Here is a 27,716-nt window from a genome sequence, read left to right on the forward strand (position 1 = left end):
ATAACCTGAAAGGACGCTCAGCAAGGAAGAAGCCACTGCTCCAAAACCACCATAAAAAACAGACTACGGTTTGCAACTGCACGTTGGGACAAAGATGATTCTTTTTGGAGAAATGTCCTCTGGTTTGATGAAACAAAAATAGAACTGTTTGGCCATAATGACCATCGTTATGTTTGGAGGAAAAAGGGGGAGGCTTGCAAGCCGAAGAACACCATCCCAACCGTGAAGCACGGGGTGGCGGCATTGTTGTGGGGATGCTTTGCTGCAGAATGGACTGGTGCACTTCACAAAATAGATGATATCATGAGAAAGAAAAATGATGTGGATATATTGAAGCAACATCTCAAGACATCAGTCAGGAACTTTAAGCTTGGTCGCAAATGGGTCTTCCAAATGGACAATGACCCCAAGCATACTTCCAAAGTTGTGGTAAAGTGGCTTAAAGATAACAAAGTCAAGGTATTGGAGTGGCCATCACAAAGCCCTGACCTCAATTCCATAGAAAATTTGTGGGTAGAACTGAAAAAGCGTGTGCAAGCAAGGAGGCCTACAAACCTGACTCAGTTACACCAGCTCTGTCAGGAGGAATGGGACAAAATTCACCCAACTTATTGTGGGAAGCTTGTGGAAGGCTACCCAAAACGTTTGACCCAAGCTAAACAATTTAAAGGCAATGCTACCAAATATTAATTGAGTGTATGTAAACTTCTGACCCACTGGGAATGTGATTAAAGAAATAAAAGCTGAAATAAATAATTTTCTCTACTATTATTCTGACATTTCACATTCTGAAAATAAAGTGGTGATCCTAACAGACCTAAGACAGGGACTTTTTACTCAGATTAAATGTCAGGAATTGTGAAAAACTGAGTTTAAATATATTTGGCTGAGGTGTATGTAAACCCCCGACTTCAACTGTATGTAAGAATGCTGTTCATTCACTACAGCTCAGCATTCAACACCATGGTACCCTCCAAGCTCATCATCAAGCTGGAGGCCCTGGGTCTCAACCCCACCCTGTGCAATTGGGTCCTGGAATTTCTGACGGGCCAGGCCCAGGTGGTGGAGGTAGGAAACAACATCCCACTTCGCTGACCCACAACACTGGGGCACCACAAGGTTGCGTGCTCAGCCCTCTCCTGTACTCCCTGTTCACCCACGACTGCGTCGCCATGCACGCCTCCAACTTAATCATCAAGTTTGCAGACGACACAACAGTAGTGGGCTTGATTACCAACAACAACAAGACAGCCTACATGGAGGAGGTGAGGGCCCTCGGAGTGTGTTGTCAGGAAAACAACCTCTCACTCAACATCAACAAAACAAATGAGATGATTGTGGACTTCAGGAAACAGCAGAGGGAGCACACCCCTATCAATATCGAAGGGACAGCAGTGGAGAAAGTGAAAAGTTTTAAGTTCCTTTGCGTACACATCAAAGACATAATGAAATGGTCCACCCACAGACAGTGTAGTGAAGAAGGCACAACAGTGCCTTTTCAACCTCAGGAGGCTGAAGAAATTTGGCTTGTCACCCACAACCGTGACAAACTTTTACAGATGCACAATCGAGAGCATCCTGTCAGGCTGTATCAACCGCAAGGCTCTCCAGAGGGTGGTGCGATCTGCACAATGCATCACCGGTGGAAAACTACCTGCCCTCCATGACACCTACAGCAGCCAAAGTCACAGGAAGGCAAAAAGATCATCAAGGACAGCAACCACCCGATTCACTGCCTGTTCACATCGCTATCATCCAGAAGGCGAGGTCAGTACAGGTGCATCAAAGCTGGGACCGAGAGATTGAAAAATAGCTTCTATCTCAAGGCCATCAGACTGGTAAACAGCAATCACTAACTCAGAGAGGCTGCTGCCTACATTGGCACCCAAACACTGGCCACTTTAATGGATCACTAGTCACTTTAAACAATGCCACTTTAAATAATGCCACTTTAATAATGTTTACATATCTTATAATAATCATGTCATATGTATATACTGTATTTTCTACAATCTATTGCACCTTGCCTATGTCACTCGGCCATCGCTCATCCATATACGTACTTATATGTACATATTCTCATTCACCCCTTTAGATTTGTGTGTATTAGGTAGTTGTTGGGGAATTGTTAGATTACTTGTTAGATATTACTGCACTGCCGGAACTAGAAGCACAAGCATTTCGCTACTCTCGCATTAACATGTGCTAACCATGTGTATGTGACCAATAAAATTTGATTTTATAAAAGTGTATTATACTAATGCTCTATTCTGACAAACATGCTGACAGTGCATTGAAATACTGTAGCAGCTTTTGTTTATTGTGTTTGTGATTGTTTGATTTTAGCATGCTTATATTGATAGAAAACAGTTAACACTACTAAAATACAAATGAAAATCATGCATGCATATTCCATTCAGGAATGTCAGAAGGAATAAAAGGTCAATACTTAATCGTAAACCCTTGACACTTGAAAACTGTTTCACTAGCTGAAGTCATGGTATTTATTTGGCGGAGTGCCAGTGTGTGTGTGTCCTCACATGTCTCCTTCTTCCCATTGGGAGAGAGTTGGTTCCTCCCGCAGGGGCGCTGTATGGGGGAGGAGGGGGGGTTAGGATGATTCTAAGGGCCTGTGACTGACATGGACCCTATTATTAGAACATTAGGTAAAAAAGGTTAAATGTTAAATTATTAACCAATCATCATTAATATAATGTGTTATTTACAATGTACTAATAAAACTAACGGGTTCTTTTTATTTTCTTTGGCAAAAAGTACACATTCAGAGAGCCTCTGTATGCCAGGCCCAGGGTCAGCAGCCCTGTCTCCCCGTTCCCATACCAATGAACCAGCCCTACTCCCAACTGAAGGAGTAGACCTGCTAACATTCACGCATTTTGTGTACCAACTACGCAATTCTCTGTCCATGTACGCAGGTACGAGATTCGAGTTAAAAGTACGTGTAACAGGGTTTTATTGGTGATTCCCCTTGCCACTTTATTGTTAAGCCAATGGGTTTTTGGTGTTAGTTTTGTCTTGCCTTCACCTACTCAACATGGCATCTTATTGGCTGGTTTGCGTAGCTTGCTTACGAGGGAGGATGTTTCAGTTAGAATCGTCCCAGTGAACAAGCACCAAACCAGCGGTAAGTTGTTGGTTGCAAAGCACTGCACATCAAAAGTGAATTTTATACTCCCAAGTGATGATTTAAATGTATAATTTATATAATTTTGTTTGTAAATGTTATTCGAACATCACACATAAGATGCAGTGTTTTTTGGAGAATATTGGTTGTGCATTTTGGTTGTAAAGAATTCCCGCCAGTACTAGCTAGCAACTTACTGTGTCTGGTGGGGGGGGGGTTCATATATTTTGTACAGTGCGTGAGTGCAGAGTTGGATGGTGAGCCGTGCATTGCATGACGTGCAATTTTGTGCTGTTCCTATCAGAATACATTTCATTCTGCGTCCCATTAGTTGTATTTTCACGCAAACTGATATACTGTAACTATGATCCACGTCACAAAAAAACATTACAAAAGTATAATCGAAAATAAATAAAAACATATTGGCATTAAATGGAGTCGGGAGTTTAGAAGACTGCGCGATGAAGAACGAATGAGTGTCCGGTATTAGCTATAGAGGCAACGCTTCCAAAATGTCTTTGCACTAGATTCGAGATTTTATAAATTTCTAAAATCTGAAATGATGTATGAGCTGCAAAGAAATGCAATAGGCACCTTTACATCGGCTGAAACAGCGGACTCTTCTATCGAACAGCGTTCAGATTCCCTTTGCCGTAGCCTACGTATTAAGCTTTGTGTAGATAGTTTGCGGTCTGTGTCGATGCGATACATTTTTTGTGTTTTTATGTTTTCAAAAATGATTTTGCTTTTAGTGTTGATTATGAACCGTGTCTAAAAAGTCAATGCTTGTGAGCTGGCCCTGGTGATTAGCCCTGTTTGGGAGGTAACAAGCGTTCCTCTACTATAGGCTAAACGTGGTGGCATGTGCTAAGAAAAACGTTATAGATAATTATCTCCATTCTACACTGTACATGTAATGGAATTGATTTGGTACAATTCTATAATTGCGATCAGACTCACAAACAGCGCTCGGTCGAGCGTGCGGGGGAAAGAAAACCCCAATTCCGCGTGTGCTATGCGTGAGAGTTGAATCTCCAATTTGCCGCACGTGTCTGGTACTCTAAACAGTTGGACCGGGTTGGCAGGTCTGAAGGAGGTGAGCAGCATTGTGTTTTAATGACATGTCAGTTGGCATAATTGCAATGCATTGAGGACAGGAATGTGATTCTCCAGTCAGAAAAAAATATCACTTGACACAGAGGCTGCCGATTTCAGAGCCTTAAAGGAAGAGATGCAGGCTCTTAAGAGTTGGATGGGAGTCTCTCCTGATTGAGACAACACTGGTTGCTATGCAAATGTCTGTTGCACCTCGATTTAGCAAGGAACAAAGCCGCCAGAGGAAAAGGAAGATATTCCATGATGAGACCTCTCAAGAGGAGACAGCTCAGGACAGTGCATGTATGCTGTTTCAGACCACAGTGTTTTTTACTGCTATGGACAACATCATAAGTGTCTTGGCCACTAGGTTCCACACCACTGCTGTTCTGAAAGTTGGGCAGATTAGTGAGGATAACGTCCCTTCTGTGTGCCAACCACTGATCATGTATTCCAGAGATCTTACACCTGAGTTTCAACATGAAGTAAGACACCTGAACACTGTATATGCTGCCACTTCCCTCCTAACTTGTCCCCTCTTGGTCTCCTGAATGCAATTTGTAAGATGCAACTGCAAAGCATTTTTGGAGAAGTCTTCATTGCTTTACGTATATTTTGCACACTGCCTATGACTGTTGCTGGTGTCGAGAAAGCTTTCAGTAAGCTAAAACTGATTTTTTTTAAACTGTTTGAGGTCCACTATGTTTTTTTTTTTTAACATTTATTTAACTAGGCAAGTCAGTTAAGAACAAATTCTTATTTACAATGACGGCCAAGGAACAGGGGCAGAACGACAGATTTTTACCTTGTCAGCTCAGGGATAGGCTTTGCAGTCTTGCCATGCTGTCCATTGAAAGTAACTTAGCTAGAAAGCTAGACTTCAAAAACTTGATCAGTGACTTTGCTAGCAAGAAGGCTCAGTGCTGGGCTCTTGGTGAGTAAGGCTGAGCAAGGGCCATTGATAACTGCTAAATGGTATTGCCATGGACACATGATGCCCACAGGCTGAGAACAAGACTGAGAGAAGGCTGAGAACAGGCTGAGAACAAGATATATCTCAAAGTAATGGCTGGATTACCATAACATTTGTTGTGCACAATCAAGACCCCAGTGGAAGAAACCTATTGATTTGGTAACCACTTGAACATTGCTCTAGCGCCACCATCAGGCCTTTTCATTTCCATTTTCCACTTTTACAGCTGCTTATTTTCTAGTTGGTATGTATACTTAGTTAAAAAATCTGCTGCTGATTTTATTATTTTGTTTGGTATATCATTCTATAGATGATAATGTTAATTTATTTTAATTGAAGAAGTTAATGTATATTTAAGTTATATTTATTTTAAGTTATTCATTCATGTTAAGAGAATTTTTCATTCAAGAATTTGACCATTAAAATTACATTTAGACTGTAAAAGATGGCCTTTGGCACATTTCTTATAGAGGGCAGAATATTGCATGCATGTCTGCAGTGTTATATTTTCACAGCTCACCGTCCGTAAATATCGTACAGTAAATATTGGACTACAAGAGAGTTGCAAGCCTGCAAAGGTAGAGTTATTTAAAGCTTTGAATGGGTCGATTGGGTTCTGGAGGTGTGTGGTTAAAGCAATTGTGCAGGGTTGGTGTGGCTTGTGGTGGAGGGGCCCAAAATCCCTGGCGGCGCCCCTGCCTCCCTGACAAGACCATGGCCTAAACATCAGCAGTCACATAGTCTATTGTCTTTACGTTGGTCCTATTCCATCTAGTAAATCATATTCCAACAATCCATAACTGAAGAGAGGACTCCCAGAAAATACCATCTCGGTGTACATTTTGGGGTCTGCCTGGCAAGACATATGGCCAAGCACAGGACAGAGCAAATTGTCTGTCGAAAAAATCCATAATGCTAATGATCAAATCTGTGATGATGTCACCCAAGTCATGGCAATCAATAACTTGGAGTGAGAGGAGAATAGAATGTGAGAGATTTGGTTGGGTGGAAACTGACTGCATGCACTTCAGGGAGAGGCTGGGTGCCGTGACTGGGTATGATCTGCTCTGTTTATCCTCTGGTACTGATAGCGGAGTGGGAGTGTGATGGTGATGGTCAATGTTGGATAGACACTGGCTTAGATAATAGGAGAAAAGTTAACTCTCTTTACCATCCACAAGGAACACATACAGTAACATCTATAAATTGTTTCAATGTGTAAATTAATGATATACGATTGCTAAAGGAGTTCCTAAAAAACAAAAGAAGATACAAGTCCAAATTGGGTGAAATCCTGCTGGATTCATAGATGGGACCAGGATAGCCATGGCAGACCAGAGAATCACATATTATTTGCTTTTGTATGCTGTTGTCACGCCTTGGCCATAGAGAGGCTTTTATTCTCTATTTTGGTTAGGTCAGGGTGTGACTAGGGTGGGCATTCTAGTTTCTTTATTTCTATATTTTCTGTTTCCATGTTTTGGCCGGGTATGGTTCTCAATCAGGGACAGCTGTCTATCGTTGTCTCTGATTGGGAATCATACTTAGGCGGCCTGTTTTTCCACCTTAGTTGTGGGTAGTTGTCTGTGTTAGTGGCCTGTATAGCCCTAGTCAGCTTCACGGTCATTTTTGTTGTTTCTTGTTTTTGTTGGCGACATTCAAAATAAAAAGAAATGTACGCTTACCACGCTGCACCTTGGTCCGGTCATTTCCACCCTGATGACAGTCGTGACAGCTGTCCCCTCATTGAAAAGCTAATTGACAGCCGTAAGTCCTTCAGAACCATGGCTTTTATCACTGTTAGAACCTTCTGAAGAGAAAACCTCTTTAAGGAGAAAACCATCATATGAAAAAGTCATAGAAATGGCAGCAAAACAAAATCACAGCCGTAAAAATGCCAATACACTGCCCTGCACAATGAATGTCTCTCTGGACGGCGATCTGTCTGGTAATGAATGAAAAGAGGGCCCACATTGGGCTTAGTGTAGCCACACACAGCGACAGTGGAGAGGATTCTATAGACATATATGGCCCAGCTACATTATGGACAAAGGAGACAGTTTGTCCACAGAGGCTCTTCATCTTAGTTCATATCCCAACAGCACTCCACTGGGCCAGCCTGGTCTATGGCTCTCTGGAGAATAAGGCCCGGGAGCTGGACAAGATTACGGCCTGTGATCGCTATTTCAGAGACCCCCTGGATATAATCCTGTAAACCTACAGAACATACACTACACACTCACTAGCACATATACTCTTACCACAGAGGGATCCTTGTCAATGGCCATTTGTCTTCAGTGCAAAGGACAAGAAAACAGGCTGGGGAAAAAGGAGGAATACACAACGATTCATAGGTTAAGTCCTGTTTATCAAGGGCCATTTTCAAGACCAGACATGTTACATTATATATATATATATATATATATATATATATATATACAGTACCCGTCAAAAGTTTGGACACACCTACTCATTCAAGGGTTTTTATTTATTTATTTTTTACATTGTAAAATAATAGTGAAGACATCAAAACTATGAAATAACACATACCATGTAGTAACCAAAAAAGTGTTAAACAGAATGCTGGTACTTTAACTGTCAATGAATATAGGAAAGTCTCAGAACACCTTAGGCCATTCTGGTGCAACTTCATTACAGAAAGGAAATGCCACACTTGGAGTATACCTACCAAAAGATACACCCAAACTTTATTGCATGAATTACGATCACATCAACAAGAAAATATATGATGACCTAGACAGGTGGAACTCACTTCCCTTAGATCTTAGTAGTAGAACTGAAACAATCAAAATGAACATCCTGCCGAGGTTACTGTATTTGTTCCAATCACTGCCCATAGAAATCCCACCTAAACAATTTAGGGAAAGGGATAAACGGCTATCAAGGTTTATCTGGAACAGTAAGAGAGCAAGAACTAGATATACAACATTACAATTACCCAAAAACTGTGGGGGTATGGCCTTACCAAACCTAAAAGATTATTATGTGTCAGCCCAATTGAGACCTCTGGTTTGTTGGTGCAATTCAGAATACGAATCCAAATGGAAAGACATCGAGACTACTTTGACAGAGATACCCATACAGTCAGTTTTGGGAAATAAGGATATGGTAAAATAAATATACAATAGACAAAATCAGTGGATTAATTTCTCTCTGAAGACATGGTTTAGGGTAGTTAAGCAAAATAATTTAGACAGAGATCAAACTGCTGAGTTGGCCCACATATGACCCCAGCTTCATCCCTGCAACTCAGGACAGCAGATTTAAACAATGGACGCAGAAAGGCATCACATCATTCAGTACAATTATAAGGAATGGGAACCTAGATAACTTCCAGGACCTAAGTAAAAAAACATGGCTTGGATAAACAAGATTTTTACAGATACCTACAAGTCCGACACTATTTCTTAAGGGAGATAAAAGTGACTGACCCTCGAGCACCTCCAAAATTAATCCAAGTATTCACTAACGCATACAACTTGGGGAGTAACAAAAAAACAATTTCAAATCTCTACTTGGGTATTCAATCCTCAAAGAAACGTTCTACAAACTATATTAAAAAGAAATGGGAGGAGGAACTTAACATTGAAATAACTGATGAAACATGGTTGAACATATTAGAGACTCAACAAAGCTCCAACAACTTAAGATCATGGAGAGAATTCTGTTGGAAGAATGTTATACGTTTCTTCATAACACCTAAACTGAAATAAAAAAACAGACTGGCTCACCACACCCTTGTTGGAGAGAATGTTATACGTTTCTTAATAACACCTAAACTGAAATCAAAACAGACTGGCTCACCACACCCTTGTTGGAGAGAATGCGGTCTATTGTGGGCAGACCACTCTCATATCTTTTGGTCCTGCCCCGCAATCGAAACTTACTGGGGAGAAATAAGATGGTCCTGGGAAATTGGGAAAATAATGGGATTTGACATAGAACAAACATTAATTTCTTTGTACTTGGGTGAAATACCTTATAATTTATGTAGCAGTGTGATGTTGTTCCCCTAGATTACGCACCAAATTGCACACAAGGACCAATTCAAATATGCCAGGTCAAGAGGGGATGTTAATAATCTGATAATAATAATAATAATAATTCAGTGTATTTTTTTATTTAATTACAGCTGCATAGCTAATGTTTTTATTTGGTGTACAAACACTTTTTCATACCAATATTGTACATACAAGTGATTGTAAAAGTTTTGTATATTTTGGTTTGGCCCATCGCGGGTTATCTGTATCCCCATACCACTTTATCGTTCTCTTTTGCCTGACCCTCGGCTAGCAAGGTGCCGGAGAGCTGTGACTGCACCAAGGGTAACGTGTGTGTTGTCTCTTCGTGTGCAGGGCAAATAAAAAGATTTCAACGAGCAGACCATCAGTTGTGGCAGCGTCTTCATTAAGAATTACACAACGCAGAACGAACCACGCTACAAACTGGTGCCGCGACCTGCCGACTGGTTAGCTCAAGCTGACCACCGGAGCTGTGCATGTGGAGGAGATGCGCGATCCGCGATGCGCACTTGTTGATGGTTTGCTATAAGTGAATGTATACTGTAAATAGTGAAGGTGAATGTAGCATATTCACTAGATAATTGTATTGGTGTTTATTTGCATGTTTTGAGGGAATTTGTTTATTGCATTTTTTTTTTGTATTTGTACGCAGTAAATTACATGTAGTTTAGTTCTCTATTGAGCCATGGAAGACTCTCAAGTCCATAAGATGAGTTATGCTGGGGATTTTGGTGTGGTTAGTGTGGGTAGAGGGAGGGGTGTCCATGCATTTACACCATTGGTACAGTCAGCTCCTGGGAGTAGAGTGGTTGCTAGTCCTGAGTTTACAAGCACTGGGAGGAGTAGGCTGTTTACTCCACCTGACCAGGGTATCCCACCTCTGTCTCTTGATGTACCATCGTCCCCAGTCCTCAGTAATAACGGGACACCGAGTCAGCTTAGTGACCTTATTAAGCAGATTGGCTCAGAGATAGGAGAATCTATCAGAGCGAGTTTACTGCAGCCTGGGGCTTCAAGTCTTTCTCCTGCCCATTCCCCTGACCAATCCCAGCAGTTTCCCCTGCCTGAACAATGTGGGTCAACTTTTATTGATGCGTCCAAGCTGAATCTGGTTGTGAAGTCAGAGGTTAGTGCTCCACCTTTCTTCAGGGGTGATGGCTCAGATGAGTACTCTGTCCTGGAGTGGGAGGAGCTAATGGGAGTCTACCTAGAGAAGAGGGGTTACACTGGGTCTGAGAATGTTGGGGAGGTGATGTCTAGGCTCATGGGGAGGGCACGGGATGTGACCAAAGTCTGGATGCGTAACAACCCTGTTGTCACAGATGTTAAGGCAGTGTTCAGTGTTCTCAAGCAACACTTTGGGGATACTGTCTACTCAGGTATGCCATTAGCTGATTTCTATTCAATGAAACCATATGCTAATGAGGGTCCACTAGATTTCTGGAATAGGCTTAACAAAGCTGCAGACGCAGCTGAACAGTATCTTGTAGGTGAGGGTAGAACTTTGCCCAATCAGCGCTCAGAGTTGGCAGTCATGTTTGTACGCAACTGTCCTGATAAAGAGTTGGTCCAAGTGTTCAAATGCAAACCCCTGCGTGACTGGACAGCCAGTGAGGTACAGGATCGTTTGGATGAACTGTTAAGGGAGCGTAAAGCATGTAGAATACAACTTTCACAGCAGGTGGCTGCTGTCTTCGACTCCCCCCAGGAGGAAGTGGATCCTGAGAGCAGACCTAATGTGTCATCTTTTTCTCGATGTGGCCGTGAACCAGAACAGGCCCAATCTGTATCTGAGGGTGGGACATTAGAGAAAGTTTTGAGTATGCTAGAGAAGGCTCTTGTCAGCAATACTCAGTCTGTGAACAGAGGGCCCCGTAAACAGTTCCCCAAACGTGAGTGTGAGTGCGTCTGTGGAAGCACTAATCACTGGACCAAAGCTCACTGTCAGATGCACCAGCTGTGTTTCAAGTGCTTCTCTCCTGGCCACATGAGCTTTGACTGTAGTGAGACTGGGAAGCGAAAGAGCCCTGGATGTGGACAGACTGGCAGGTCTGGAAAACTAGAAAGCCTACATTTTGAGGATGGCAATGTGGGGCAGGCTAATTTTTCCTCTGATGATGATGATATCCAATCTGTTTATTCTTATTTTTGTGAGTCAGTACCCAAGAACAACACAGTAATTTTTCAGAACACAATGAGAATTTCTCAGAATGACAGTTTGTTTTACACCACCGTGCTTGTACAGGATAAAGTTGAGCTGAAGGGGATGTTAGATAGTGGGTCCATGGCTACTACTCTGCGCGCAGATATTGTACCTCGGTTGAGGGAGGCAGGAGTGGTAGAGGGGAACTTTCTAGCTCCTTCAGACATCATACTGGTGGGTTGTGGTGGGACGCAAATTAGCCCAGTGGGCATGTGTGACTTGAAAGTACAGCTTTATGGCTTCAGTTATGTAGTCCCAGTGCTGATTGTAGATGGGCAGGTTGATGAACTCATTGTTGGCACTAACGTGTTGAAGTCTCTGATTAGACAGTTCAAATCAAATGACAGCTACTGGCGGGTGGTGGGTACGCCAGGTCCCTCTGGCCAGTGTGAGGACAGCCAGTTCCTGCGTCTCCTATCAAATCTGGAGAGATGGAGAGGAGACTCCATCCCAGATAAAGTGGGCACCATTAAGTTGAAGAGGGCAGTAACGCTCCAACCCATGAGTGAGCATCTGGTGTGGGGCCGCTTACCCCCAAAGACAAAACTCTCTGTGGGCAGTACTGTTGTTGTCGAGCCCAGCACGTCTCGTTGTGTGAATCAACACATACTAGTAGGGAGAGTAGTTACGCCTCTGTGGGGGGATGGATGGCTGCCTGTGAAGATTGTGAATCCAACAACTTCGCCAGTTACCCTGAGACGAAATGCTAAAGTGGCAGATGTGTACCCTTGTATTGCATTGGAGGATTTTGATGATGTCAAGCAGCAAGCTGCTTACCAGAACGTGGCAAAAGTACAATGTGACAGCTCACATGGCAGTCTTACAGCTAAGAGTTCAGTTGGTGGCAGTGTAGTTAATGACAACAGTACACTGAGCAATCTTGGACTTTAAGGCCTGTCTGTTGAGGAGTGTCCAGTTTCACAGTTCTGGAAAGACAAACTTGTCGGTTTAATTGAGAAGTATGACACGGTGTTCTCTAGACATAGCCTGGATTGTGGAGAGGCAAAAGAGTTCTGCCATCGCATACGGCTGACTGATGACCGCCCATTTCGATTACCTTATCGTAGGCTTTCTCCAGCTGATTACCAAAAACTCAGGGAAACACTGGATGATATGGAGGAAAAGGAAATCGTCAGAAAATCCAGCAGCGAGTATGCCTCACCATTGGTGCTGGTATGGAAAAAGAATGGGGACTTGCGTCTATGTACTGACTTTAGGTGGTTAAACGCCCGCACAGTGAAGGATGCTCATCCACTGCCTCATCAGGCTGATGTACTGGCGGCGCTGGGAGGTAATGCCTTCTTCAGCACAATGGACTTGACATCAGGGTACTACAATGTGCCACTGCATGAAGAGGATAAGAAATACACTGCCTTTTCCTCTCCTTTAGGTCTGCACGAGTACAATCGTTTGCCTCAGGGCCTTTGCAACAGCCCAGCTACTTTTATGAGAATGATGCTGACCATCTTTGGGGACCAAAACTTTCTAAGTCTCCTTTGCTATTTGGATGATCTGATGGTTTTTGCTAAGACGGAGGAAGAGAGTCTGCAGAGACTTGAGATGGTTTTCCAGCGGTTGCAGGAGCACAATCTTAAACTGTCTCCGTCTAAGTGCAAGTTTTTGAGGAGGTCTGTTAAGTTTTTGGGCCACATCATTTCTCAGGAGGGCGTAGCCACTGATCCTGCTAAGGTTCAAACCATTTTGAATGTGACTGAGAGTGAGATGATGGAAGCTGATGGTGTCACTCCGTCTCCTAGCAAAATCCGTTCTTTCCTTGGTATGGTAGTATACTATCAACACTACATTGAGAATTGTTCCATGGTTGCTAGGCCATTGTTTCAGCTGACTACAGGTCAGAAGAAGCCTAGGAGAGGCAAGGGCAGAAAGAGGCCTGGTCCCTCTCGCAGGCTCACTGCTGCAGACTGGACTGCCGAGTGTCAACTCGCTTTTGAAGCTTTGAAAGCAGCACTAGTTGACCAGGCACTGCTGGCTCATCCAGATTTTTCTCAGCCATTTTTGCTTTCTGTTGATGCATCTACTAGTGGTTTGGGAGCTGTACTATCCCAAGTGCAAGATGGGAAGGCCATAGCCAGGCCAATAGCTTTTGCTAGTAAATCTCTTAATCATGCACAATCCAAGTATCCTGCTCACCGGCTGGAATTTCTAGCCATGAAATGGGCCATTCATGATAAGTTCAGCCATTGGCTGCGAGGGCATAAGTTTACGGTGTGGACCGACAACAATCCACTCAAATATATTCTTACAAAGCCGAGACTTGATGCATGTGAGCAGAGATGGGTTGCAAAGCTGGCACCTTTTGATTTTGATATCCAGTACATACCAGGGCCCAAGAATGTCGTTGCTGATGCTTTGAGCAGAGAGCCATTTGTCCGCTCCAAAGTTCTGCACCGACTGACAAGAATTCCATATGATGTCCTGCTGGAGGAAGCCAGAGGTCTTCGACTGGATGATGTACAAGACATGTTCCGTCTCTCCTGTGAGCAGCCCGAGGCTGGCTGTGGAACGTCTATGGCTCCTGGGAGTGAGTTGAGTAGAGCTGGAGACGATGTCAGTGGGTTGGTTTCCTGTGAAGAGGTGTCTGCTGTCCTCCAAGCCCATCGCCGATGGGATGATGGTGCCACAGTGAGGGCCGCTTCACATGTGCAGCATCTTGAGAAGTTGATGTTCATGGGTCAGAGCCCTTTACCTGTCCTTACACACAAGGAGCTGTATGATAACCAGTCACTGGATCCTATCATCAGCAGAGTCATGTTCTTTGTAGATAGAGGCCGGTGCCCATCTAGGAGAGAGCGAGTCTTTGAAGCTAAAGAAACAGTTTATACTCTAAGACAGTGGGGGAAACTCACCACGCGGTTAGGGATTCTGTATCGTGTTTCAAAACACCCAGTGAGTAAGAAGAAAATATTCCAGTATGTCGTACCTGTGTCTTTGAGAGGCCTTGTGTTGAAGGGAGTTCATGATGATGCTGGTCATCAGGGTCAGCAGCGCACATTGTGGCTCACGAGACAGCGGTTTTACTGGGAATCTATGGAGAAGGATGTCAAGGAATACGTGGCCCACTGTAAGAGATGTGTGTTGAGTAAAGCACCTGAGCCTGAAGCAAGAGCTCCACTTGTCTCCATTGTGACAACGGCACCTTTAGAACTTGTGTGTATTGATTTATGGACTGCCGAAGATTCAAATAACAAGTCTATTGATGTGTTAGTAGTGACTGACCACTTTACTAAGCTGGCCTGTGCGTATCCATGTCCAAACCAGTCTGCTAAGACTGTTGCTCGTGTTCTCTGGAATAATTTCTTCTGCATTTATGGGTTCGCTGATTGCATCCATTCTGACAGGGGTGCTAACTTTGAGAGTTTACTTATTGCAGAATTACTTCAGTTATCTGGTGTTGAAAAGTCCCACACCACACCTTATCATCCCATGGGTAACGGTCAAGCAGAACGTCTGAATCGCACACTGGGTGGGATGATTAGAGCTCTGCCAGCTAGGTCTAAGGCTAAATGGCCTCAGATGTTGAACACATTGACATTCTCCTATAACTGCACTGTTCATGAGACTACTGGGTTTCCACACTTTTTCTTGATGTTCGGACGCACCCCTAGGTTGCCGGTAGATGTTATGTTTGAAAGTGTGCTGCTGGATGGGGACATAGTAGATGTGGATAAGTATGTCCAGTCTCTGGGTGAGGATCTGAGAGAGGCCATGACATTGGCCCAGCAGCATGCCAGTAAGCAACAAAAGAGACAAGCCGAGGTCTACAACAGACGGTCTAAGGGTCACTCGGTGCAGAAGGGAGATAAGAGTTCTACTTGCTAACAAGGGGGAGAGGGGCAAGAAGAAACTGGCTGATCGCTGGGAGAGTGTGGTGTACATAGTGGTTGCAAAGAACAGCTCACTGAACACATATCGTATCCAACACCCTACCACTGGACGCATCAAAACTGTGCATAGGAACCTGATTATGCCAGTCAACTTTCTGCCTTTACCTTCGTGGGAGGAACCTGAGGGTCACGGATCTCTATCGAGTGGTGACGTGATCTCTGAGATGTCTGCAATGTCCAGCCAAATGGATGGGAGTGACGCCAGGACTGTCCACTGGGTGGCAGGCCTTCCTGAGTCTTCTGGGAGGATACTCCAAGAGGATGGTGAAGTCCCGGCTGATGGAAGTGAGGTGGAACAACCGTATGAAGTCCCCTTAAGTGAGGTGTGCTCAGCAGAAGTGGACCAGAGAGATATCCCCGAAGCCTACAAGAGTTCTGATTGCGAAACTCCATTCAGTGTGGATGATGTTACCTTGGTTGAAGATGCTTCGTCAGTGTGGTCTGTGACAATCTACCAGGATTCTGATCAGTCGTCTGACACTACTAGTGTTGAGTCGGTAACTGAAAGTGTGCTGGCTCCGGAGATGTGGATCTGTAGTACTCCCCATCCTGAGGTTAGACCTCTGAGCAGGGTTAGTGCTGTCTGTGACATTCCTGCTAGGTTTGTGGGTGAGGGTGTTCGGACTAGACTGGGTAGACTTATTAAGCCAGTGGATAGGCTAATCCAAACTATGTCTACACAGGAAATGAAACAGTTCTTGGTTTCTCAGTGACGGTAGGATATTGCCTACCTTTTCTTTTGTAGGAATGTAGGAATCTAAGCATGTCTTAGAATGATTTGTGGATTTGTCTAATATATTTGACAATTCATGTAACTTTGTGTGTAGTCCATCGGCATAAAATGTATATGGCATTTTTCGTATACGGTTGAATAAGGGATTAGCTACCCCTTATTTTTCCTAATCCTTCGCGGGATAGCTTTTCAGCTGATCGACCATTTGTGGGTCTAGAATTAAGGGACTACACTGGGTTACTCTGTCGCCCTGTGGGTGTGAATTTTTTTTTCTTTCTTTGCTTTGTTACCTTTGAGGTAATGTGTTTTGTTTTGGGCCTATAATCTAGTGTAAAACAGTGGGGGTGAATGTAGCAGTGTGATGTTGTTCCCCTAGATTACGCACCAAATTGCACACAAGGACCAATTCAAATAGGCCAGGTCAGGAGGGGATGTTAATAATCTGATAATAATAATAATAATTCAGTGTATTTTTTTATTTAATTACAGCTGCATAGCTAATGTTTTTATTTGGTGTACAAACACTTTTTCATACCAATATTGTACATACAAGTGATTGTAAAAGTTTTGTATATTTTGGTTTGGCCCATCGCGGGTTATCTGTATCCCCATACCACTTTATCGTTCTCTTTTGCCTGACCCTCGGCTAGCAAGGTGCCGGAGAGCTGTGACTGCACCAAGGGTAACGTGTGTGTTGTCTCTTCGTGTGCAGGGCAAATAAAAAGATTTCAACGAGCAGACCATCAGTTGTGGCAGCGTCTTCATTAAGAATTACACAACGCAGAACGAACCACGCTACACTTACACAATAGAGAAACGTACCTCTTGAAGGTCCTACTGGCAGCCAGTAAAAAGGCTATCACTAGGAAATGGCTACAAAAAGACCCTCCCACACTGACACAATGGATAGACATTGTAGAAGAAATACACCACCTTGACCTTTGCTTTAAGAACTCAACAGGAGAGGTCAGGAATACTGGGATAAATGGGTTTCATACTTGGAAAAGGTCTAATTCAAAGATGCCAATGTAACTAATATGATGATCGACACCTACCATTACGTTGACCCCGGAGCTAACTCAAATCATGCTGGAGCTAGCCAGCTGAGGAGTTCCATCACCATCCGGACCCGCTTCTTTGTTGCTGCTGCAGATACGGAACCCCACCGGGCCTTCACGACTGACTGCCGACGTTATCTGCCCGAGGGATTTATCCAACCGGCACCTCCGTCCCGGCGTTACCTGAACGCTCATCTGAGGCCCGCTAATCGTTAGCTGTCTTATCGGCTGCTATCTGAACAAAACCCCACTACACGGAACCTACCGACGGAAACGCACGAGGTATCTACAAACAGACCTCCATCCTATGCTGCTACCGATAGCCATATACCCGGCCAGCTGTCTGGATCGCCACGACCCCAACCAACCTCTACTCACTGGACCCTTATTTATCACTTGATTAAGCTTGCCTCTCCTTAATGTAAATATGCCTTGTCCATTGCTGTTCTGGTTAGTGTTTATTGGCTTATTTCACTGTAGAGATTCTAGCCCTGCTCTCTATACCATATCCAACCCTGCAGTTCCACCACCCACATATGCGATGACATCACCTGGTTTCAATGATGTTTCTAGAGACAAGATCTCTCTCATCATCACTCAAGACCTAGGTTTACCTCCACTGTATTCACATCCTACCATACCTTTGTCTGTACATTATTCCTTTAAACTATTTTATCGCCCCCAGAAACTTCCTTTTACTCTCTGCTCTGGTAGCTCTAGGCGACCAATTCTCATAGCTTTTAGCCGTACCATTATCCTACTTCTCCTCTGTTCCTCTGGTGATGTAGAGGTGAATCCAGGCCCTGCAGTACCTGGCTCCACTCCTATTCCCCAGGCGCTCTCTTTTGATGACTTCTGTAACCGTAATAGCCTTGGCTTCATGCATGTTAACATTAGGAGCCTCCTCCCTAAGTTTGTTCTGTTCACTGCTTTAGCACACTCTACCAACCCGGATGTTTTAGCCGTGTCTGAATCCTGGCTTAGAAAGACCACCAAAAATTCAGACATTTTTATCCCCAATTACAATATTTTCAGACAAGATAGAACGGCCAAAGGGGGCGGTGTTGCAATCTACTGCAAAGACTGCCTGCAGAGTTCTGTTATACTATCCAGGTCTGTTCCCAAACAATTTGAACTTCTACTTTTAAAAATCCACCTCTCTAAAAACAAGTCTCTCACCGTTGCCGCCTGCTATAGACCACCCTCTGCCCCCAGCTGTGCTCTGGACACTATATGTGAACTGATTGCCCCCCATCTATCTTCAGAGCTCGTGCTGCTAGGTGACCTAAATTTGAACATGCTCAACACCCCAGCCACCCTACAATCTAAGCTTGATGCCCTCAATCTCACACAAATTATTAATGAACCTACCAGGTACCACCCTAATTCCGTAAACACGGGTACCCTCATAGATATCATCCTAACAAACTTGCCCTCCAAATACACCTCTGCTGTTTTTAACCAAGATCTCAGCGATCACTGCCTCATTGCCTGCATCCGTAATGGGTCAGCGGTCAAACGACCTCCACTCATCACTGTCAAACGCTCCCTGAAACACTTCAGCGAGCAGGCCTTCCTAATTGACCTGGCCGGGGTATCCTGGAAGGATATTGATCTCATCCCGTCAGTAGAGGATGCCTGGTCATTTTTTTAAAATGCCTTCCTCACCATCTTGAATAAGCATGCCCCATTCAAGAAATTTAGAACCAGGAACAGATATAGCCCTTGGTTCTCTCCTGACCTGACTGCCCTTAACCAACAGAAAAACATCCTATGGCGTTCTGCATTAGCATCGAACAGCCCCCGTGATATGCAACTTTTCAGGGAAGCCAGAAACCAATATACACAGGCAGTTAGAACAGCCAAGGCTAGCTTTTTCAAGCAGAAATTTGCTTCCTGCAACACAAATTCAAAAAAGTTCTGGGACACCGTAAAGTCCATGGAGAATAAGAACACCTCCTCCCAGCTTCCAACCGCCCTGAAGATAGGAAACACTGTCACCACCGACAAATCCACTATAATTGAGAATTTCAATAAGCATTTTTCTACGGCTGGCCATGCTTTCCACCTGGCTACCCCTACCCGGGACAACAGCACTGCCCTCCCCTCTGCTACTCGCCCAAGCCTTCCCCATTTCTCTTTCTCCCAAATACAGTCAGCTGATGTTCTTAATGAGCTGCAAAATCTGGACCCTTACAAATCAGCCGGGCTAGATAATCTGGACCCTTTCTTTCTAAAACTATCTGCTGAAATTGTTGCCACCCCTATTACAAGCCTCTTCAACCTCTCTTTCGTGTCGTCTGAGATACCCAAAGATTGGAAAGCAGCTGCGGTTATCCCCCTCTTCAAAGGGGGGGACACCCTTGACCCTAACTGCTACAGACCTATATCTATCCTACCCTGTCTTTCTAAGGTCTTCGAAAGCCAAGTCAACAAACAGATTACCGACCATTTCGAATCACACCACACCTTCTCCGCTATGCAATCTGGTTTCAGAGCTGGTCATGGGTGCACCTCAGCCACGCTCAAGGTCATAAACGATATCGTAACCGCCATCGATAGGAAACAATACTGTGCAGCCGTATTCATTGACCTGGCCAAGGCTTTTGACTCTGTCAATCACCACATCCTCATTGGCAGACTCGACAGCCTTGGTTTCTCTAATGATTGCCTCGCCTGGTTCACCAACTACTTCTCTGATAGAGTTCAGTGTGTCAAATCGGAGGGTCTGTTGTCCGGGCCTCTGGCAGTCTCTATGGGGGTGCCACAGGGTTCAATTCTTGGACCGACTCTCTTCTCTGTTTACATCAATGATGTCGCTCTTTCTGCTGGTGATTCTCTGATCCACCTCTACGCAGACGACACTATTCTGTATACTTCTGGCCCTTCTTTTGACACTGTGTTAACAACCCTCCAGGCGAGCTTCAATGCCATACAACTCTCCTTCCGTGGCCTCCAACTGCTCTTAAATACAAGTAAAACCAAATGCATGCTCTTCAACCGATCGCTGCCTGCTCCGGCCCGCCTGTCCAACATCACTACTTTGGACGGCTCTGACTTAGAATATGTGGACAACTACAAATACCTAGGTGTCTGGTTAGACTGTAAACTCTCCTTCCAGACCCACATCAAACATCTCCAATCCAAAGTCAAATCTAGAATTGGCTTCCTATTCCGCAACAAAGCATCCTTTACTCATGCTGCCAAACATACCCTTGTAAAACTGACCATCCTACCAATCCTCGACTTCGGTGATGTCATTTACAAAATAGCCTCCAAAACCCTACTCAATAAATTGGATGCAGTCTATCACAGTGCCATCCGTTTTGTCACCAAAGCCCCATATACTACCCACCACTGCGACCTGTACACTCTCGTTGGCTGGCCCTCGCTTCATACTCGTCGCCAAACCCATTGGTTCCAGGTCATCTACAAGACCCTGCTAGGTAAAGTCCCCCCTTATCTCAGCTCGCTGGTCACCATAGCAGCACCTACCCGTAGCACGCGCTCCAGCAGGTATATCTCTCTAGTCACCCCCAAAACCAATTCTTCCTTTGGACGCCTCTCCTTCCAGTTCTCTGCTGCCAATGACTGGAACGAACTACAAAAATCTCTGAAACTGGAAACACCTATCTCCCTCACTAGCTTTAAGCACCAGCTGTCAGAGCAGCTCATAGATTACTGCACCTGTACATAACCCATCTACAATTTAGCCCAAACAACTACCTCTTTACCTACTGTATTTATTTATTAATTTATTTTGCTCCTTTGCACCCCATTATTTCTGTCTCTACTTTGCACTTTCTTCCAATGCAAACCAACCATTCCAGTGTTTTTTTTAGTTTTTATTTTACTTGCTGTGTTGTACTCACTTCGCCTCCATGGCCTTTTTATATTTTTATTTATTTATACATATATCTGTTTGCCTTCACCCCCCTTATCTCACCTCACTTGCTCACATTGTATATACTGTAGACTTATTTTTTTCACTGTATTATTGACTATATGTTTGTTTTTACTCCATGTGTAACTATGTGTTGTTGTATGTGTCGAACTGCTTTGCTTTATCTTGGCCAGGTCGCAATTGTAAATGAGAACGTGTTCTCAATTTGCCTACCTGGTTAAATAAAGGTTAAATAAATAAATAAAAAATGATGAAGGTATGAAGTGCACTGTAACTGCCAGATCTTTTTTGTTATTTTATTTTACTTTATTTGTACTTTATTTGTGTTCCTACAATAAAAACTAAGTATAAACAAATTTTTAAAAAAGAAAGGAAATGCCACGTTTAACCATTTAATAGATAAGATTACAATGCATAGTCTAGGCGTTAAGCTCTGCTCCTTCAGGGTAGCTCACTGCCAGAGCAAATCATCATACACAGATGATAAAATAACTACAGGAGGTCAGTACGATATGCTATACCAAATCCCCTGAAGGAAGAAACAGAACCCATACAGGTGAAGGCTGGGGTGGTAATTGGATATCAGAAAACAGCAAGCAGAAAGAGTAACAGCTAGTTACACGAGCAATGGCAATGGCAGCAAGATACACCAGTGCATGAGCACATCATGGAAGCATGTGTAGAACTGGTCAACTTAGAAATCTACTTTTACACTTTGACTTTTATATCAAGTGAAAGGAGTTCAAAAGGGAAACCTGAGTGGTGGCATCAGCTGATCACATGAGCATTTATTGCACCAATTGGATTCACACTTTACTTACACGCAGTCTATTTAAGAGTAGCCCAGTTCTGTGATAAATGCAGAAGCGGTTCAGAAATGAGACATGCATATTCATAGACATTTTTCAGCATCTAAGCCAGGAAAAGCCATTTCCATTGTTTTTGGTGAGCATTATAGATTCAGTTGCTCACTGCAGACTGTACTGTTTCTGCTGATGCTTTTGCCTTTGCACTGAAGATACATCTGAGACAACGGTATTGGATCAACATTTGTCTTCTTTAATGCAACTCACAATTTCAGTTGACCTCTTCTTTCTGGAGCTTTAAAGAGTATCAATCGAAAAACTTGGCCAGTTTTGACGGTCCAAAATAGCCAGCCCATTCCACCTTGAGAGGGCACTTTAATATCCCATATATTTCACACAAAGTCCTATAAATATGCAGACCGCTTTTTTTTTCTACATTAAAGGTGAACTTGTGTGATGTGTCGTCTATGGTATTGTATGTTACATTTCAGGTGCATCCAGTTCTGGATTGGAGTGAAGCTATTCCTTAAGAACTTAATCTGAAATCTTATGGCAATGTTTGTGTCAGGCAGGGCATGCCATTACTGGTGTAACAGAAAGAGAAAGACAAATAGCGATCATAGATACCTACCCAAAGAAAAACACTTGCATGACCCTGCGAGAGGTGCAAGTAGAATGCCAACAGAAGAATCAAGCTCGCAGCAATAACAATGACATTGGTTTTACAAGGTACCTACTGGGCACAGAAGTCAATTCAAAGTATATTACACGTTGGTTTAGCAGAAATTCATTGAAATGACGTAGAAACAAAGTTGATTTAACCAGTGTGTCCAGTGGGTAGAATCTCATTAAGGGAGAATAATACAGTAATATAATTGCAGTGGTCAACATTTATTTACAAAACTGGAAGCATTACAAGAGTGTAGTGTTTTTTTGTGTGTTCGACCAGAAAATTTGACAAACGACATTAGTCCACTCCATCTAACAATACTACTGGCCTCATGTTGAACTCTAAACCAAGAGCAATCCCTGGAGGGCATTACAATATGTTGACAATACCATAAATCAACTAGTATAAGTATATTATTGAGTGGAACTTGCACTTTCCACGCAGACCCATACATTATTGATAGTAAACTAATTAAGGACATTTGACAGGGTACAGATTACAAGGATAATCTATCTATACATTTGAACTAATGAATCCTTGTCATATCCGTCTATAATTTCTTCACAGCAGATTGAGTGTCAGTCAATCAACACATACTACAGAGGAAGATCGATTACAAATGATGCATTTTCTACCTCAAAATAAGAGTACAACATTTGAATAACTTCATTAATAGGCATTGATCATGTAAGTGCATTCTGAATATCACTGATACAACTATTAACTATAAAGAAATCCATGATTATATTTTTTAAAAGTCTTTGAAATAGTTCTTATTAAAGCAAAATGATGCAAACTATGCATCCATTTCATACAAAACAGAACATGGACAATGAACAAAGATCTGAAGAGGTTGCTACAGCACAAATAAAACATAGAAAAAGAGAGATACTCAATAAAATAACGGAAACCAAAATAATACATAGGTGTCAAGCTTCAAATTGTTTGAACTTTGCGTGTGTGAACATGTGCGTGGGTGTGCATGTGTGTGCGTATGCGTGACTGTGGTATCAAACATCCATTCCAGACACATCCACATTCAAATTACAGAGTGGGATGGTAAACAAGTTATTGTTTAGTAAAACAGTCAAATTGATCACAGTAACTGAAACAGTCCAGAAGATGCTGCCTTGTAAAACAATGGATGCATTATTAAAAACAGAATAACATTGTGTCAGCTCCCCTGAACAAGAGAAATCTCTATTAGTACACTCTTCAATTCTCTAAAAACAAATGAAAACATATTTATGAATCTCTTAGGAGCTACTTTAAAGGACCCAGTCATAGTTTGTGGAATAAACCACTTCGTGGTAACAAGAACGTAGCTACCTACTGTACCACCGGCAATACGCATCAGAAATGAAAATAGACTACATAATCGTGATGTCCTTATAAGGGAGCAGCAAAATCAACTCCTGTCAGTGACTGATCTAGCAAGCTTGGTGTCTTTTTGTGCTGATATTGTCTGAATGTGGAACAGTATTTAGCCACCCATGTCTGCTCTGATGTCCGATAGAGTAGACTAACCTTACAGTTGAAGCATATGTTTGTACATTACATAGGCCCACCCCATAATATGTCAACGTACAAGCCACCAGAGAGTATACCCAGCAGAGTGTGGTAGCAGGCAGGCAGAGCTGTGATCATCAGTATTCAGCAGCATGTGATGTTATACTTTAGAGTCTGAGGAAATCCAAGGCTGAGGTCCGATGGGAAAGGAAGGCGCATTTCCACATTTCATACTGACCTTATGGGCTCCCAGCCTGAATCTGCCCCACTGGTCTTTTACATCATTTTATTGATTTAAGCTGAGTAATTACAACACCATTGAAGTTGTAGGTTAGGAAAAATGACCTCAGCGTGGCATTAGGGGGCAAATGGAGCGTTTTGTTGGAGTTCACTGTTCCAAGAATGAGCTGGGATAGTATGTACGTACTGGTAAAATGTATGCTTTCAACAAAAGACTGCACAATATAAGAATGCACAGAGAAATGTGTATTACGCTACTGCTCTATTCTGACAAACATGCTGACGGTGCATTGAAATACTGTAGCAGCTTTTGTTTATTGTGTTTGTGAATGTTTGCTATTAGCATGCTTATATTGATAGTAAACAGTTAAAACAGTAAGAAAATAAATAAGTAAAATAAAAGACTACTAACATACAAATGAAAAGCATGCATCCATCTTCTATTCAGGAATGTCAGAAGGAATGAAGGTCAATACTTAATTATAAACCCTTGACACTTTAAAACCGTTTGACCAGCTGAAGTCAGGGTATTTACTTGGCAGAGTGCCAGAGTGTGTGTGTGTGTGTGTCCTCACATGTCTCATTCCTCCCATTGGGAGAGAGCTGGTCCCTCCCTGACAAGACCATGGCCTAAACATCAGCAGTCCCACAGTCACATAGTCTATTGTCTTTACGTTGGTCCTATTCCATCCAGCATTCCAATCCCAACGATCCATCACTGAAGAGAGGACTCCCAGAAAATACCCTGTCTCGGTGTACGTTTTGGGGTCTGGGTGGCAAGACGTATGGCCAAGCACAGGACAGAGCAAATTGTCTGTCAAAAAAATCCATAATACTGATGATCAAATCTGTGATGATGTCACCCAAGTCATGGCAATCAATAACTTGAAGTGAGAGGAGAATAGAATGTGAGAGATTTGGTTGGGTGGAAACTGACTGCATGCACTTCAGGGAGAGGCTGGGTGCCGTGACTGGGTAGGATCTGCTCTGTTTATCCTCTGGTACGGATAGCGGAGTGGGAGTGTGTGATGGTGATGACCAATGTTGGATAGACACTGGCTTACATAATGGGAGAAAAGTTAACTCTTTACCATCCACAAGGAAAACATTCAGTAACATCTAGAAATCATCTATAAACTCTTTCAATGTGTTAATTAATGATATAGGATTGCTAAAGGAGTTCCTAACAAACGAAATAAGATAAAAGTCAAAATTTGGTGAAATCCTGCTGGATTCATAGACAGAACCAGGATAGCCATGGCAGACCAGAGAATCACATATTATTTGCTTAAGTATGCTGTCCCTCTCATTGAAAAGCCCTTCCGATAAGTCGTTCCGATGCATGGCTTTTATTACTGTTAGAACCTTCTGAAGAGGAATCCTCTTTAAGGAGAAAACCATCATATGAAAAAGTCATAGAAATGGCAGCAAAACAAAATCACAGCCGTAAAAATGCCAATACACTGTCCTGCACAATGAATGTCTCTCTGGACGGCGATCTGTCTGGTAATGAATGAAAAGAGGGCCCACATTGGGCTTAGTGTAGCCACACACAGCGACAGTGGAGAGGATTCTATAGACATAGATGGCCCAGCTACATTATGGACAAAGGAGACAGTTTGTCCACAGAGGCTCTTCATCTTAGTTCATATCCCAACAGCACTCCACTGGGCCAGCCTGGTCTATGGCTCTCTGGAGAATAAGGCCCGGGAGCTGGACAAGATTACGGCCTGTGATCGCTATTTCAGAGACCCCCTGGATATAATCCTGTAAATCTACAGAACATACACTACACACTCACTAGCACATACACTCTTACCACAGAGGGATCCTTGTCAATGGCCATTTGTCTTCAGTGCAAAGGACAAGAAAACAGGCTGGGGGAAAAGGAGGAATACACAACGATTCATAGGTTAAGTCCTGTTTATCAAGGGCCATTTTCAAGACCAGACATGTTACATTTTACTGTATGTATGTATGTATGTATGTATGTATGTATGTATGTATGTATGTATGTATGTATGTATGTATGTATGTATGTATGTATGTATGTATGTATGTATGTATGTATGTATGTACAGTGGGGAGAACAAGTATTTGATAACCTGCAAAATCGTCAGTGTTTCCTACTTACAAAGCATGTAGAGGTCTGTAATTTTTATCATAGGTACACTTCAACTGTGAGAGACGGAATCTAAAACAAAAATCCAGAAAATCACATTGTATGATTTTTAAGTAATTAATTAGCATTTTTTGCATGACATAAGTATTTGATACATCAGAAAAGCAGAACTTAATATTTGGTACAGAAACCTTTGTTTGCAATTACAGAGATCATATGTTTCCTGTAGTTCTTGACCAGGTTTGCACACACTGCAGCAGGGATTTTGGCCCACTCCTCCATACAGACCTTCTCCAGATCCTTCAGGTTTCGGGGCTGTCGCTGGGCAATACGGACTTTCAGCTCCCTCCAAAGATTTTCTATTGGGTTCAGGTCTGGAGACTGGCTAGGCCACTCCAGGACCTTGAGATGCTTCTTACGGAGCCACTCCTTAGTTGCCCTGGCTGTGTGTTTCGGGTCGTTGTCATGCTGGAAGACCCAGCCACGACCCATCTTCAATGCTCTTACTGAGGGAAGGAGGTTGTTGGCCAAGATCTCGCGATACATGGCCCCATCCATCCTCCCCTCAATACGGTGCAGTCGTCCTGTCCCCTTTGCAGAAAAGCATCCCCAAAGAATGATGTTTCCACCTCCATGCTTCACGGTTGGGATGGTGTTCTTGGGGTTGTACTCATCCTTCTTCTTCCTCCAAACACGGCGAGTGGAGTTTAGACCAAAAAGCTCTATTTTTGTCTCATCAGACCACATGACCTTCTCCCATTCCTCCTCTGGATCATCCAGATGGTCATTGGCAAACTTCAGATGGGCCTGGACATGCGCTGGCTTGAGCAGGGGGACCTTGCGTGCGCTGCAGGATTTTAATCCATGACGGCGTAGTGTGTTACTAATGGTTTTCTTTGAGACTGTGGTCCCAGCTCTCTTCAGGTCATTGACCAGGTCCTGCCGTGTAGTTCTGGGCTGATCCCTCAACTTCCTCATGATCATTGATGCCCCACGAGGTGAGATCTTGCATGGAGCCCCAGACCGAGGGTGATTGACCGTCATCTTGAACTTCTTCCATTTTCTAATAATTTCGCCAACAGTTGTTGCCTTCTCACCAAGCTGCTTGCCTATTGTCCTGTAGCCCATCCCAGCCTTGTGCAGGTCTACAATTCTATCCCTGATGTCCTTACACAGCTCTCTGGTCTTGACCATTGTGGAGAGGTTGGAGTCTGTTTGATTGAGTGTGTGGACAGGTGTCTTTTATACAGGTAACAAGTTCAAACAGGTGCAGTTAATACAGGTAATGAGTGGAGAACAGGAGGGCTTCT

General features: G+C 43.2%; 1 protein-coding gene across 4 annotated transcripts in view; it reads right to left on the reverse strand.

Moving 5' to 3' along the window:
• Positions 1-7,061: 7,061 nt before the first annotated feature.
• Positions 7,062-27,716, reverse strand: part of LOC129853574 (inositol polyphosphate-5-phosphatase A-like) — a 42,184-nt gene continuing 21,529 nt past the window's right edge. The window contains exons 15-16 of one of the 4 annotated variants that reach the window (XM_055919748.1): positions 26,104-26,161; positions 22,736-25,339 (exon numbers count right to left, since the gene is read on the reverse strand). In XM_055919748.1, the coding sequence (XP_055775723.1) occupies positions 26,120-26,161 (42 nt within the window). In that variant the 3' untranslated portion in view covers positions 22,736-25,339; positions 26,104-26,119. Of the gene's footprint in view, positions 7,533-22,735; positions 26,162-27,716 lie in introns of those variants that run through there. The other 3 variants (XM_055919749.1, XM_055919750.1, XM_055919747.1) reach the window with 3 other exon arrangements.

This window comes from Salvelinus fontinalis, chromosome 4 (assembly GCF_029448725.1).
Source record: "Salvelinus fontinalis isolate EN_2023a chromosome 4, ASM2944872v1, whole genome shotgun sequence".
In the NCBI taxonomy this organism is placed as follows: domain Eukaryota; kingdom Metazoa; phylum Chordata; class Actinopteri; order Salmoniformes; family Salmonidae; genus Salvelinus; species Salvelinus fontinalis.